General features: G+C 47.0%; 1 protein-coding gene across 1 annotated transcript in view; it reads right to left on the bottom strand.

Annotated features, from left to right (window-relative positions):
* LOC144103271 (monocarboxylate transporter 12-like) overlaps window positions 1-13,876 on the bottom strand; it is a 38,422-nt gene extending 24,546 nt beyond the window's left edge. Inside the window, exons 1-3 of the mRNA XM_077636035.1 lie at window positions 13,681-13,876; window positions 13,131-13,274; window positions 1,602-2,053 (exon numbers count right to left, since the gene is read on the bottom strand). Coding sequence (XP_077492161.1) covers window positions 1,602-2,053; window positions 13,131-13,274; window positions 13,681-13,876 — 792 coding nt within the window. The remainder of the gene's footprint in view (window positions 1-1,601; window positions 2,054-13,130; window positions 13,275-13,680) is intronic.
* Window positions 13,877-14,878: the final 1,002 nt, after the last annotated feature.

Genomic DNA, 14,878 nt, shown 5'->3' with positions numbered 1-14,878 from the left:
GTGCTGCGCAACTACTTCAATGTTAAACGCATTTTTTTAAATAGACTCAGTCTCGAAAATTTAAGGATAAAGGTTGTATAATTAGTTGCACCAGCATTAACCCCGTCCGGCGCAAACTTCTACTATTCATCACCCCCTCCCTCCCCTCTCCACGCGCGTTTCTTTTGCTGGTGTACGTGCACCAAATAGCGCCTCCCTAAGAAGACGACAGCGTGAGGCCTCCCATTTAACAGCCGTAAAAGCTCGGCGAGGACATTGTAAGCTACATTAAGGAGCGAAAGCCCAGTGAGAAGCATATCATGCTGGGGGTAACAATAGACGCACTTTTTTTTCAGCTGCACTGCCACAACCTAAACGCGTTAACACAGCCCTTCCAGCGCCAGTAGCACCGCACGCTTTGGCTTCTGTTCCTCTCTGGAGCTGTGCCACGAGCGAACCGAGCCGAATCCGTAAATTTGAACGAATAAATGAATGAATGTCTATTTTGGGCACTTCTCTTGAGGCAATCCAGGGGGCCCTGTATAATTTCAGCGCTTTTAATGCGATAGCATTAACAGTCGCAGGAGAGATAAAGCCTGGCGCCATCCGGCGTTCTCTGTTGTAAAATTCGCCGATTGGTCGATGCAGTGTATGACGGCATGAGAGCACGTGGCATGACCGAGCGCTGATTGGTCGAAAAGGTGTGATGGCGTGAGACAACCTGACATGGTCGAGTTTTCCAGTCCTCTGGCGGGTGGCATTTGGCTGGTGTTCTCGTTACGTGACAGGCGGTGGCAGGCTTGATGTCAGTTGGAAGGTGAGCTTGGTTGTATGCACACTTGTCAATTAGATCCGCTAAAGAGGTTGCAATAGAGCTGGAATCAAAGCCGCGTGTGTCTACTGCAGTGGGAAATCCTTCAAGCGAAGAGGGCAACCATGAAACAATGCCGCTGAAGATGGAGTATCGGTGGCTGCACAGGCTTAGCATATGCGGTGAGTGGACTTCAGTCTTTAATGCTACTGCATTCCAAACACGGAATGCAATTAGGTGCCCCTAATTTTTGTACTAATTTTGTCATTATTCCTTGCTCTTTACCGGGAATAACAAGGACTAAAGTGCAATGTTTTCCAAGTAGTGCTTGTTACAGATGTTAGCGCTTCGAAATTTCGCCCAGTGCTGCGACGACCGTAAAGACCATCGAGAGGAGCCGCGACATGAAAGAATTCTTTTGTATTATTTTCGCCAGACAACGGGACATTTACGGCGCACTCCCATTAGCGACAGCACTTTTCAAGCCAGTTTGTAATGCCTATAATAAGCAATTTTTGCCTTCTCAAAATTCCCTGAAAACTCGTCGGCATTCCCTTTCGGGCATCATGGGTACCAAAAATTGTCCTGTTTCTTATTTTATTTCATTCTCAATTCATTGCAAGCTCAGAAAGGGATACTACACAGGGGGTGGGAAGTACTAGGAAAACGTTGTTATGATAGTATGCATATTTTTTACACTTTCAATGAGCTCAAATGAACAGGTGATGATAGAATTATCCCTTGGAAGCCAGGTAGAGAAAATTCTCCTGACACGTAACCGCAGTGAACCCGAGCTCCGACGGCACCTCACCCCCGGTCGTCGTCGCGGGCGCTGCTTGCGTCCGAAGTGCTGCGCCGTAGACGACCCGGTGCTGCTCTTCCACAGTAGCACGTCGGTAGAGATGTAGAGATCGGTGACGGGGGTCCTGCTATCCGCGGTGCGTGTCTCGGCACCACCACCAGGTCCCGCACTGCCACTGCTGCTGGCGGTGCTCCCGAGCGGGCACAGCGGCTCGCGCGGGTGGCTGGTCGTCGAGTGCAGCACGATGGCGGCAGCCATCACGTTGAGCACGAGCGCCCCCACGATGAGCATGGTGCCCTGCAGGCCGTACGCGTCCAGCAACCAACGGATGATCGGCGGCAGGAGGACGCTGCTCAGCGCGGCGCCGGAGAAGTTCAAGCCACTCGCTGTAGCCCGGTACTTATCGAAGTAGCGGTTCAGCACCACCACGTTCGTGGGCACCATGAGGCCCGAGCCGGTGCCTGCGTCGCCGCGGACCGGCGTGTTTCTGAATTAATAATAATATAATAATTGGTTTTTGGGGAAACGAAATGGCGCAGTATCTGTCTCATATATCGTTGAACACCTGAACCGCGCCATAAGGAAAGGGATAAAGGAGGGAGTGAAAGAAGAAAGGAAGAAATAGGTGCCTTAGTGGAGGGCTCCGGAATAATTTCGACCACCTGGGGATCTTTAACGTGCACTGACATCGCACAGCACACGGCTCCTTAGCGTTTTTCCTCCATAAAAACGCTGCCGCCGCGGTGTTTCTGAATTAAAAAACAGCAAGCGAGAATACATGCGCCACAGTTTATGCAAGTTTCTTAAAGAGGACTTCATCCATAATGAGAAAGCCGTCAAGACGCTGTTCCTAATTGCTTTGACTAGTGTTTTGCGGATAACGCGGATGCTCACTCGGAATCACTACCTGCGCCTCGACTTTTCCCTGTCTGCTCAGTCAGTAATTTTTGTGATATTTTTTTCATTCACGTTTTAAATTTACTTTAAATGTAAGTTCTGTGTTAGCCTGCTTTGGGAACTTTAGAAGCATTCGTTGGATGTATTCCCCGAGAGCAGTGGTAGCGTTTCCACTGAATTCACATTTCCTGCCCACGATTAGACGAGCCAAGTACTATGCCACATCTTCCCAACATTTCTGCCATCTCCATGGTGCGTCAACTGCAGCCTCTCCACTTTACCTCCGGGGCAATGTTGAGAAGCATCATGAGCGCGACGCTCTGTGGTTTCGCACAAAGGATAGCAGAGAGACAGAAATCTGCTTGGTTCCCGAAGGAAAGCAAGAAGTGGAGGACTGAGTTAGTGAAACACTGATACATGATTCGCTTAATAATAATAATAATTGGTTTTTGGTGGAAAGGAAATGGCGCAGTATCTGTCTCATATATCGTTGGACACCTGAACTGCGCCGTAAGGGAAGGGATAAAGGAGGGAGTGAAAGAAGAGAGGAACAAATAGGTCCGTAGTGGAGGGCTCCGGAATAATTTCGACCATCTGGGGATCTTTAACGTGCACTGACATCGCACAGCACACGGGCGCCTTAGCGTTTTTCCTCCATAAAAACGCAGCCGCCGCGGTCGGGTTCGAACCCGGGAACTCCGGATCAGTAGTCGAGCGCCCTCACCACTGAGCCACCGCGGCGGGGCACATGATTCGCTTCCGGGTTCTGAAAAGAGCTGTTCTAGAATTATACACGGGAGCCTGGAAGGTCAGTGTGGAAGCTACAGGGTCTAGAACACATCTAACAGGCACAGCTAGGGGAGGCTAAGAAACCGGGCGGCCCAGCTTTCCCTCGCAAAAGCAATATGGGGTGGAAGGAGGCGCGGGAATGGGAACTGTGGTGATTGTTCGAACGACCATAATAATAATAATTGGTTTTTTGGGGGGAAAGGAAATGGCGCAGTATCTCTCTCATATATCGTTGGACACCTGAACCGCGCCGTATGGGGAGGGATAAAGGAGGGAGTGAAAGAAGAAAGAAAGAGGTGCCCGTAGTGAAGGGCTCCGGAATAATTTCGACCACCGGGGGATCTTTAACGTGCACTTAAATCACACAGCACATGGGCGCCTTAGCGTTTTTCCTTCATAAAAACGCAGCCGCCGCGGTCGGGTTCGAACCCGGGAACTCCGGATCAGTAGTCGAACGCCCTAACCACTGAGCAACCGCGGCGGGTTTCGAACGACCACGAGTGAAATACGTGCGTTCTTCTTTAGGATAACCACCACAAACCGACAAGAGGGAATTCCAGACTGGTAAGTTTGTGGCGTGTTATTCCTCCTCCCCTATCGTGTTCGGTTTGCCGAATTTTTGTTCCAGTGAGGAGGAGTATAAAGCAACGGTATTTACAGAGCAAGGCGTTCTAAGGGGCCACAGAGCCCCGGAACCAATGGTCTCTCCCATGCGTCTCCAATTCCTTCTTGAGCACTCTCCTAACGCAAGTAGGCGATGCTGAAATACGAACTCCACCGCGTAAAAACCTCTTGCGTTTCGCCAGCGCTTGTATGTGTGCGCGTTCTTCCTTCGTCGTTTGTCCTGTTCTCGTGCTCTTTCATCCACAGAGAACGGTTACCAGTTCGTCCAACTTTTTGGCCATCTTCAATGATGACACGGTGGTAGCGATATGCGCATTCATGGTATAACTGAGTGGGGGGACAGGACGAGACACGGAACAGATAAAAGAGGAGCTACCGTAACAGGATTTTTAATTTTTTAAATCAATCGTTTTATTTTAATAATAAAATGATGACGGCTGGCACAGGCAAGAAGCGGAAACAATTTCCACTTAAAGCAGCCTGAGCTCCCGTATTCAGGGCTTCAGCATGAGAGGACACGCGCACAAAAGAAGAACAAAAGAACACAGATATGATTTGCGTGGGAAACAAAAGCACAAAACATTTGGTACTTAGGATGTACATACATACTGCTAAATTTCTCGGCATAAGTGAGCCACTAAGGAACATGTCAAGAGTGGCAGTCACTATTTCACAAATGCACGAGAAAAAAAAACGCATTCTAAAACATAAATGACACAAATGAGATTACAGTCCTAAACACATCTCACGAATGTCTTGCATACTCAGGTGTCAGTACAGACATTCATCAAAAGCTTATTTATTAATACTGGAATGTTAGGCCGTATTTTGTGCGTGAACAGGGGTGCACCAAAGCTCAACATTTCGATGAGTGTATATTGGATCTTTTCCTTTAAAACTGCATACATAAAGAAAGGTATCATGGATATGATAAAGCCAGTTTTTATACCTTGTGGCTAAACAGCATTCATATTGTTTAGAATCGGTGATGATATTCGAGCGGGAAAAATCTCCTCTTTGTGGGCTGAGTATTCTGCATTTTCATTAAAACGAATCGCTTTCTTTTGTAGCCAAGATAGCTTCTCAATATGTTTCTCTTGAAGTACTGCCCCAGAGAAACAAACAATAACTTACAGAGGGCAATAACAGCACATTGTATATTATAAGCTTAGTTGGCACTGTTAAAAAGAAGACAAATTTTGCAAGAACACTATCATTATTAAGTCTTATAATCAGCCCCATGGTATCACAGGATGCCACATTACCGATTATGTGTGTGAAAAAGTTCTTGAATGTTTCAGCCAATTCTAATCCTTGTTTGTGGTGTCCTTCATAAATTAATTCACTGGCAGAAGATACATTTGAAGCACGACCGAATGAATAATAAATTTTATTCCAGAACTCCAATGCTTCTCCTAGGATTACAGCTTCGAATCGATCATGCAAAAAAGCTCTTCTGTGCTCTAAAAGAACAGGCACTTTATTCCCGTATCATTTATAATTGGCAAGTCTCTAAAAGATTGTGTGCTCACAAATTTCCTGAACACCTTTGTTTTCTTTTTATCACCTTTAAAAAATTCGTTGGAGGCACCTAGATATCTCTTAAGTGCGGGAAGACGAAAGCCGTTTGCGACTCATTGCACTGATTTTAGTTTGCCGCTCTTGAGTTCATTTCACGACAGAGGAGAAGAGCAGCTGGCGCGAGAGTGGCAGAGAGATCACGTGATTTAAGCGCACGTGGACCTAGGTCACGTGACCTAAAATGTAAGAGACGGATGCGAGTATGAGCCATTAAAGGCTATCGCCTTAATATGTTTTAGCAATGATTTACGATTCCTTCCCTTTATCCTTACAGTGTTTTCGTTCGAATGTTGCTTATAAATCAATTTAAAGAAAGAAATGAACGATTGGTAGACTGCATCGACGTCCTCAGTGTGGAACACATCATCACAGTTCATATTTGAGATGTCGCTAGGAATGCGTCAAGTGTAAGTACGTAATATTCCGCATGGTAAAGGGAGGTTCTTCGCACGTAATAGTTTATCAGTGTCTTCTGTGACCATGAAAACCAGAAAATGGCCACTAATATAACTGCACAGAACACCCGAATGCACATGACTTGCGTCAATATTAGAGATAAATAGATTAAATTTTCCGTGCGCGGACTGTCACGGGTCGCAGTTTCTGTCACAATAGCTTCAAGATCGTGAAGAACTTTGCTTAAGGAGGCGAGATTTTAAAAATATCAATGTTAAAATCTCCTCCAAGAATAACTTTGAACTTGTTTTTGTTCACGAACTCCGGAATGCTTTCGAGGCAAACCATGAAATTATTAAAATCCGAATCAGGAGGCCGATAAATCACACAGCACCTGTAACAAAGTTAGACACTCAATATCTGCATTTTATAAAGCTGAACTCTGCGATAAGTTTGAAGCCCAAACCATTTTTGCCAAAATTCCCACTCCATCACCGATTCTGTGTGATCGGTGGCTGGAAAAGCTTTGATAACCTGAAAGTTTGTACACTTATTCGTTTGAGGTGTACCATGTCGCTGTCAACATGATCACATCAAAGTCAAAGCAAAATAATTTAAAAAGGTTACTAATTCTTCTTCTTTATGTCTTGCAGTACGGATATTTAGGTAAAAGCATGTCCGCATTATATAATAATTGGAACGAACGAAGGCATTAACATCAGAAGGGGGCTCTGCCATTTTCATTTAAGCGATCTTATCAAAGTACTGTATTTGCCGGATATTAACATCTGATGACTATCTGCCTTTGCAAATACCTTTCTGTTTATGATACAAACAAAGCTTCGGTTGTGGTCCACCTTTTTTAATACCGCCATTCCAAGTAACTGCTTGACTATGGGGCCCAAATGCTCGTTGATGAAAAGTGGGGCGCTGGGCGAGTCGCCGAGATCTTCGGTCGAAATGCGAATCTTTTAAGGCGAAAGCCTTTAATGGCTCATACTCCCGGCCGAGACACGGCCCGTCCGTTACATCGCCAACCGGAAGTCGCTACAACGTAAGTGCCGTGATAACGTCCATCGGTCCGTTACGCTCTTCAACACGATAAGAAAAAGAATTGCTGATGGCCTAGCTCTCTTAGGCCAGGATACGCGTAGCGAAAGCGTGGCGTCTTCTGGATCAGAAGTTCATATATGAATCCCGTGCATTCACTAGATGCGCCTTTATTCATGATTAAACCTTCAGCCGTCGTTGCAGAGCGGTATAGTGACTCCGCATCAAACCCAAGGACCCTGGTTCGATTGCCAGCCACATCACAGGTTTCTTTTCTTTATTCATTGACTGTGCGGGGGTTTCAGTGGCTCCCATCGATGCCTCCACCGAATGCGTCGGTTAGCGGGTAAACGCGTAAGGGCGGGTAAAGGGCGCTGTACGATAACTTTTTTTCCGCATGCGCACGCATCGTTGCGACAGTGCGCAAGGGCTGCGCAAGGGTCGAACAATGGAGCGCATGAACGCATCCGCCTGTGCGCACAAGTTGATTCAACTTCAACTTTTTCCCGCACGAGCGGATGGTCGCATCACGCTATTGGCTGCTGTTCCGTGACGTAGCAGCGCAGCGGTGCCAGGCCGCGCCTCATCAGCAAGATGGCCGCCCGCGAAGCGGAGTAAGAAGCCAGGCCTAGTTGGTGGTAGCTGTGCCGAGAAACGCATGATATTGGCCGCATGTGATGAGTTTTGACAGCGACTTCGAGCTTCACCGGGTGCAACAGCAGCAAGCGCCAGTTTCCCCCAAATTGTTTTGTCGTCGTCTACACTGAGTTGACCGAGCGGCCTACAAACCTACGCTGTCTACGCCAGACGTAACAGGGCCGGTGTCGCAAAGTGTTTATTTGAAACCGTTTGCGATAGTTGCAAGTGTTCTTTATTCGCGCGCGCATCTTTACGAACAGCAGCGAGAAGCAGCTCCCCAGGGTGAATCTCCTGTGCATACAGCAAGCTTCACAGCACGGTGGCAAGTGTCAGTGTAGTGAAACTAATTGCAGTCGGAACGAGTGTTTTTGCGTCAGTCAGTGATATCGCCTGCAAGTATAATTATGTTTGAAAGGCTTACTACGCACGCCTCGTATTCCGAATGCTGAAATGAACTTATAGCTGTACAGCAGATGCTGGTTCGAGTGCAAGCGTGTGTGCTGAGTTTGAGAACTGCCGTGAGTGCGACGTGACGAAATGAACTTTGTGCTATGCAGCGAGTAGCATTCGTTGCAGTGGTTGCAGTGACCGCGAGCACAAGTAGTTGTGCTGCGGCGTAGCCATCACCGATATCGATAGTAGTTCGTGTGCACTGTGTTACACAATTGCCGTGAGTGCGACGAGACCATTCTGAATCTAGTTTTTTGCGTATGCGAAACGACCGCGGCTACACGGCCGTTGGGCTGTTCTCCGCCGGGACTACACAAGCGTCGCTAGCATTGTGCGGTATTGTGCTCCATAAATTGCAATATGCGACACAAGCTGGTGCAGCTTACTTAGGAAGCGCTAGTTAACAACTGTTCGGCACCAATACAGCCGAGCTGTTGAGCACCTCGGCGACAGCAGCGTAGAGAAAGCAACAATAAATATGGGATCAGGTGCTGATTCAAAGAGTACAGTTTCTATCTCGATTGTCATGGCTCACGGAGCTCTTCGAGAGCACTGCATTTTACCAATAACCATCGCAACAATGATAATGCACTTAATATTGCAAGCATTTGTCTAAACTCTAACTTCACTCCATACTGCGAAGCGAAAAATAAATTGTAATCACAGCAGTTTACTGAAAATGCTTTTCATTTTTAATCCCAAATCGCTATTATGGAAAACTCTGCATGTACAGTTCTGATCGAAAACCAAAGTGTTCATATTAATAAGGCACAATTGTGTATGGGTTGCTTGCTTTGAGAAGCATAAGCATCTGCTGTGTTCTTTTTTCTTTTTTGGCATCAGCTACAAAGGAATGCTGATGAAAAAGAGCTGCGCTAGTGGGCCCATATTAGAAACTCTAGCATTGTGAAACACCGGTGAATGGGTTGCGACAATGGCTTTTGATTGTACATAAACGTTTCTGATCTGGTGATAACTTGTTGCAACCCAAACTTAACGCTACTGCTTTGGATCAGACCATGATCACATGCAGGGGAAGTTAGATTCATTCAATTTGTCACACAAATATTTGTTGCAGATATGGGCCCGCTTAGCCGGCAGGAAATAAAAAAAAGACGCTCTAGATGTGAGAGCTGTCATGCACACTGATGTCTTTACACAGATTTCCAGTGCCACCGGCATACTATCGTAATAAGCCCACTCATAGTCGCATATTGCACTTTATGGAGCACAATACCGCACAATGCTAGCGACGCTTGTGTAGTCCCGGCGGAAAACAGCCCAACGGCCGTGTAGCCGAGGTCGTTTCGCATACGCAAAAAACTAGATTCAGAATGGTCTCGTCGCACTCACGGCAATTGTGTAACACAGTGCACACGAACTACAGTCGATATCAGTGATGGCTACGCCGCAGCACAACGACTTGTGCTCGCAATCACTGCAACCACTGCAACGAATGCTACTCGCTGCATAGCACGAAGTTCATTTCGTCACGTCGCACTCACGGCAGTTCTTAAACTCTGTTTAAACGCGTGTACTCGAACCAGGATCTGCTGTACAGCTGTTCATTCCAGCATTCGGAATACGAGGCATGCGTAGTAAGCTTTTCAAACATAATTATACTTGCAGGCGATATCACTGACTGACGCAAAAACACTCGTTCCGACTACAATCAGTTTCACTACACTGACACTTGCCACTGCGCTGTGAGGCTTGCTGTATGCACAGGAAATTCACCCTGGGGAGCTGCTTCTCGCTGCTGTTCGTAAATATGCTCGCGCGAATAAACAACACTTGCAACTATCGCAAACGGTTTCAAATAAACACTTTGCGACACCGGCACTGTTACGTCTGGCGTAGACAGCGTAGGTTTGTAGGCCGCTCGGTCAACTCAGTGTAGACGACGACAAAACAATTTGGGGGAAACTGGCGCTTGCTGCTGTTGCACACGGTGAAGCTCGAAGTCGGGGTCAAAACTCATGGTAGTCACATGCGGCCAATATTATGCGTTTCTCGACACAGCTACCACCTACTAGGCCTGGCTTCTCACTCCGCTTCGCGGGCAGCCATCTTGCTGATGAGGCGCGGCCTATCGGTCCGGACCCCGTAAAATATCTGATACGGGTCCCAATTTTACTTATTTTTGAAATGTGGCGGAGAGTTTGAAGGATGCTTCACTCCCGACACCGGTTTGCCCGGTATTGCACTGCTTCCGGGATCGGTCTTGGTCTTTATACCGCGCGACTTTACTATCCTGTCTTTCTATCCCATCTTTCAACTCTCCTACATCTAGCGATTGTGGCTCGGCTTGAGCCAGTGGGCAGGCCTGTGCACTTTCCTTTTCTTTCTTCCTGGCAACAGACAGACAGACAGACAGACAGACAGACAGACAGACAGACAGACAGACAGACAGACAGACAGACAGACAGACAGACAGACAGACAGACAGACAGACAGACAGACAGACAGACAGACAGACAGACAGACAGACAGACAGACAGACAGACAGACAGACAGACAGACAGACAGACAGACAGACAGACAGACAGACAGACAGACAGACGGACGGACGGACGGACGGACGGACGGACGGACGGACGGACGGACGGACGGACGGACGGACAGACAGACAGACAGACAGACAGACAGACAGAGGCGCGGCCTGGCACCACTGCGCTGCTACGTCACCGGACAGCAGCTAATAGCGTGATGCGACCATGAGCGGCAAAAAGTTGAAGTTTACCAACTTCGTGTGCACAGGCGGATGCATTCGGGCGCTCGATTGTTCGGCCTTTGCGCACTGTCGCAACGACGCGTGCGCATGCGGAAAAAAAAGTGATCGTACAGCGGCCTTAACAACTACGCTACTTCCTGCCAACGCATATCTTGTTCTCCTTGTCTAGGACGCTGGAGAGTGCGGAAAGGTGTCGAATCAGACGGATGCCTTCCAAACGCCCGTCAGTGTCTCCAGCATTTAATATTCACAAACAATTGTGTACATAATCAATATCTTGACCACACATCAGTGACACAAGCATCAACAACGCGCTAAAGGCTTTCGCCTCATCGCACTTTAAGTCAACAAAGTTCCCCTGAATTTTTTCGCTTTCTGTAGCACTTCATCATGTTTGGAACGGTGCCTATTCACAATACTCGGTACAGCATCTCAGTGCTTTGTTGCCACACGATGACGTATCCGAATGTCATCATCAGCAGTAGGCATGTGCATAAATTCTCCAATGTCACCAAGAATATTAAGATGATCGTTCTTTTGCTCAGGTATGCCTTTTAATAAAAAGTTGAAGATCCTAGAATTCTGCTCGGACGCCGTTATCCTCTACTCATGCAAAATTGACTTTTTTTTTCATTTGTTGGCATCCAATTTGCAGTTTTTGCTCTTTAATTGTCTTGTTTTCTATCAAAAGAGTGTCGTTTCGACCACTTAGAAGAGATCACTTTGAGACGGTTCAGCTGCCTTATTTCCGTATTCTAAGAAACTTTACTTGGTCTATGCTTCCTAATTGAACAAAAAATCATATTAGTACTGCTTCTTCGAATGAAAGGCCATTTGCGAGTCTGCTCATGTTTACTGTTCTTTGTGTCCTGTCCTGCCAATCCACGATGTTTAATCACGAACCCAACTTCCAGAAATTACAGCTCTGATTAGTTCAGTCCGCATACCTCAAGCCGTGCTTCGCCAACTACAATACTAACTCACGAGGCTCTCTTTAAAGTGGTGGCAATAAAATATATATTAGACATCGTCATGCGGACTAGCACTTAGCACCATCGCCTTTGTGATCCATGTAATCTTCGTTCTCGATACAGAGGAAGCCGCTGCGGAACGAAGGCCTATACCAATGTTCTCCAAAGGCACATGAGACACGCCAATCACTCGGCTTATTTCCCACTGCGATAAAATCATTTCATTCCTTGTTGCCAGTATGAACGTTTCCATTCGCAATCGGCTGTATTTTCACCTCATCACACCTATTACATCTAACCTGCGTCGCTAGCACAAGACAAACACAGGGCAATAACAAAGATGAGGGAAGGAACCAGCTGGCCTTCCCGGGAGTACTTCTGGTCAAGCACGGCAGTCGACAGCACCGGGTCATGGTTCTTCTACATTGCGTCGTGCATACCACGGTTAGCAAATGCAAGGTAGTGCAGCACAAGTATGCCTTCCATTTTTGTTCTGTGTGAGAAGTTTATAATCAGGAGCCCGTGCTAGACACTTGTTTGCCCTTCCTGCGCATTATATTTCACATGGCAACACCGTCCTCACCGCTTATGACTCAACGGATCAAAAGTATCTCATCTCATCCTTTAGTGACGTTTTTGGGCAGGTTGCGAGCGTAATTTAGGGAATGATCCTGCGCCTTTATATAGCTGTAGGGTCTCGTGCAGTGGCTGAACGTCTTCTAAGAAAGATCAGACATTTAGCATCAGCTTCGTGTCCACCGACAGCAGGGCGAGAGTGATACGCATTTAAAGGGACACTGAGGAGAACCCTATCAAAATTTTTTTGTTAGCAATATCTGATAGTTCGGCATTTCATGGCTTTGTTGACGCTTGTCCGGGAGCGAAAGATGCATTTATTTCAAAGAAATTTGGATTCGAAGTTGAAAAATTTTTTCCCACCGCTCCGATTCAAACTCGAGAACTCTTATGACGACACGGAGAACTCTTATGGCGACACAGAACGGAGTGACGTGAAACGTGACGTAAACGGAGACTCCGTGATTTCTGGCTTATGCGGTGCGGTGCGCTACCTTCCTTTGCAAGCCTCAGAGATTTGTGACATCCATGAAGTAAGGAAAGTTCCTCCATGGTGGCGCCTCTTGTCCTAGGAAGTCATCACGCTTGTACTTGCGAGATTGGCCTGTGGTGGCGGCGATACCTGTATTTTGGTTCTTGCTATTTTCTACATTACAAGAGCTTTGTTTTCAGGAAGAGCGGCGTTTTTGTGATCAGGAGCTGGTATTCTATGGATACAAGCCAACTTCAATTTCTCCTCAGTGTCCCTTTAAAGTGACATGAACAAGAAATTTCTCAGAGGCTGCGTACGGCACCAAATGAAAAGCAAACGTCTTTTTAGCGGTGGCTTACCAAAGCCGAAGCCAATCAGTATAATGTAGGCAGTAGGCTCATTCCAAACGAAGCACCCTATGGCACCCGCTGACGCCAGGAGTGTGGCTCCCATATTCAGCACTCGGGTGTCCCAGTACCGGACAAGAACACCGGCGACAAAGCCTGCAATAAGCACAATTACCAGCGCATAAATGACGCTTATCTTCGTCAAATTATTTTGTTGTTTTAAGGAAATTGAGGGCACTACGTCTAAAGTTGAGCTAGGCAGCCGCCACAGATCCCAATCCAAAAAGTGCAAAGTTTGGATGTCGATGCAACTGCTCAAATGACAATTCTGCGTGTCCACTACAATGTCTTCCCAGCTGCCGATGTTTCTAAGATGACATCTTCAGCGGTGAAGTTTCTCTGCAAATAAAAATGAGATGTTTTTATCCCGATTACAGGAATGCCGATCCGAATTTAGCGTTTTCCATGCATTACGCCACGGACCTCGTGGCGTCCCTCCGTATTGAAAATCTTGGTTTCCGCCGAAACAGGCATGCAAGCAATAACGGGCCAAGTTTCTTACCCTGCGCCGAGTTGGTGGTAGTGTAGAGCTCGAAGGGCCAAGCCGCGGCCTCGCGAGAGATGCCAAAGTTGGCCACGAGGCCGACCAGGAGGACGCCAGAGCTTCGGAAGACGATGGTGCTCCATACTTGCACCCAAAAACACATGGCCGCCATGAACCAGGCGTAGCGGCTGTCCACAAGGTGCAGCGCTGGCATGCCCGTCCTCAGGAGCTGAAATTCTTCTTCTTCTTCTTCTTCTCCTCAAGTAATATGGCACATACCCACGTGGGGGGATTGGCCAAGGTATAGGGTAGAATGCCAATGAAGCATTTGCGCGGGGAAGGAAACGTCAGAAGACTGAATCAAGATGAAAAAAAATTGGGAAAAATAAAATGAATTCAAGAGGTATGAGTCATCCGGAATAGAATCAATCTAGCCTTTTTGGACATGCGAAAGAATTTTGTGTATAGCTAACAGGATAATCGATTAGTTGCACTTATGTAATCGTGAAGGTAGCCGCATACACTGCTTAACGGGAATCCCTTGGCACTCGCACCGAACGATAGAAGAACTGTAAGAGACAGGCAGTCCTAGTCTCGAAAGAGGAACCTCCAGATATTGCTTTCTCTGAACCGCGAACCGCCGGCAAGAGAGGAGAAAATGATCGATTGATTCAACTTGCCCACATGATACACAAAGGTTTGTCGCAGCGAACCCGCACCTGCATAAGTACAAGTTTAAGTGAGGGATTCTACATCGCAGGAGCGTCATGGACACTTCACAAAGCCTTGACTTACACCACCGGATATTCCATGGGTACTTTAGGTGTTGAAAGTCCACGGTATTCAGCAACGGATCACTCAAAGTGGCTGAAATATGTTGGAACCGCTGGAAACGTGAAGCTGCTAACAGAATGAGGTGAGGGACGGGATATATTACAGGTGCGCTGAGAGCTGACCTTGCCAATAAATCAGCCACCTCGTTAAAATAGACGCCTGAATGCCCAGGTACCCAGACCAAACGGATCTCGCGCACTGTGCTCGGAACAAAAAACCTAAGTGAACGAGTCAAGAAAGATTTTTCCGAATTTTGGAGAGAGACAATAACTGAAAGGCAGTCTGTGAGAATAAGAACCCGTGCGACATGTCTGGGAATTTTGAGAAGAGCCAAACCAATGGCCAAAAACTCTGCGAAGAATATAGGAGTATAATCAGGGAT

Source organism: Amblyomma americanum, chromosome 9, assembly GCF_052857255.1.
Source record: "Amblyomma americanum isolate KBUSLIRL-KWMA chromosome 9, ASM5285725v1, whole genome shotgun sequence".
Lineage (NCBI taxonomy): Eukaryota > Metazoa > Arthropoda > Arachnida > Ixodida > Ixodidae > Amblyomma > Amblyomma americanum.
Note: the sequence above shows the minus strand (reverse complement) of the source record. Positions and strands in the feature narration are given on the sequence as shown.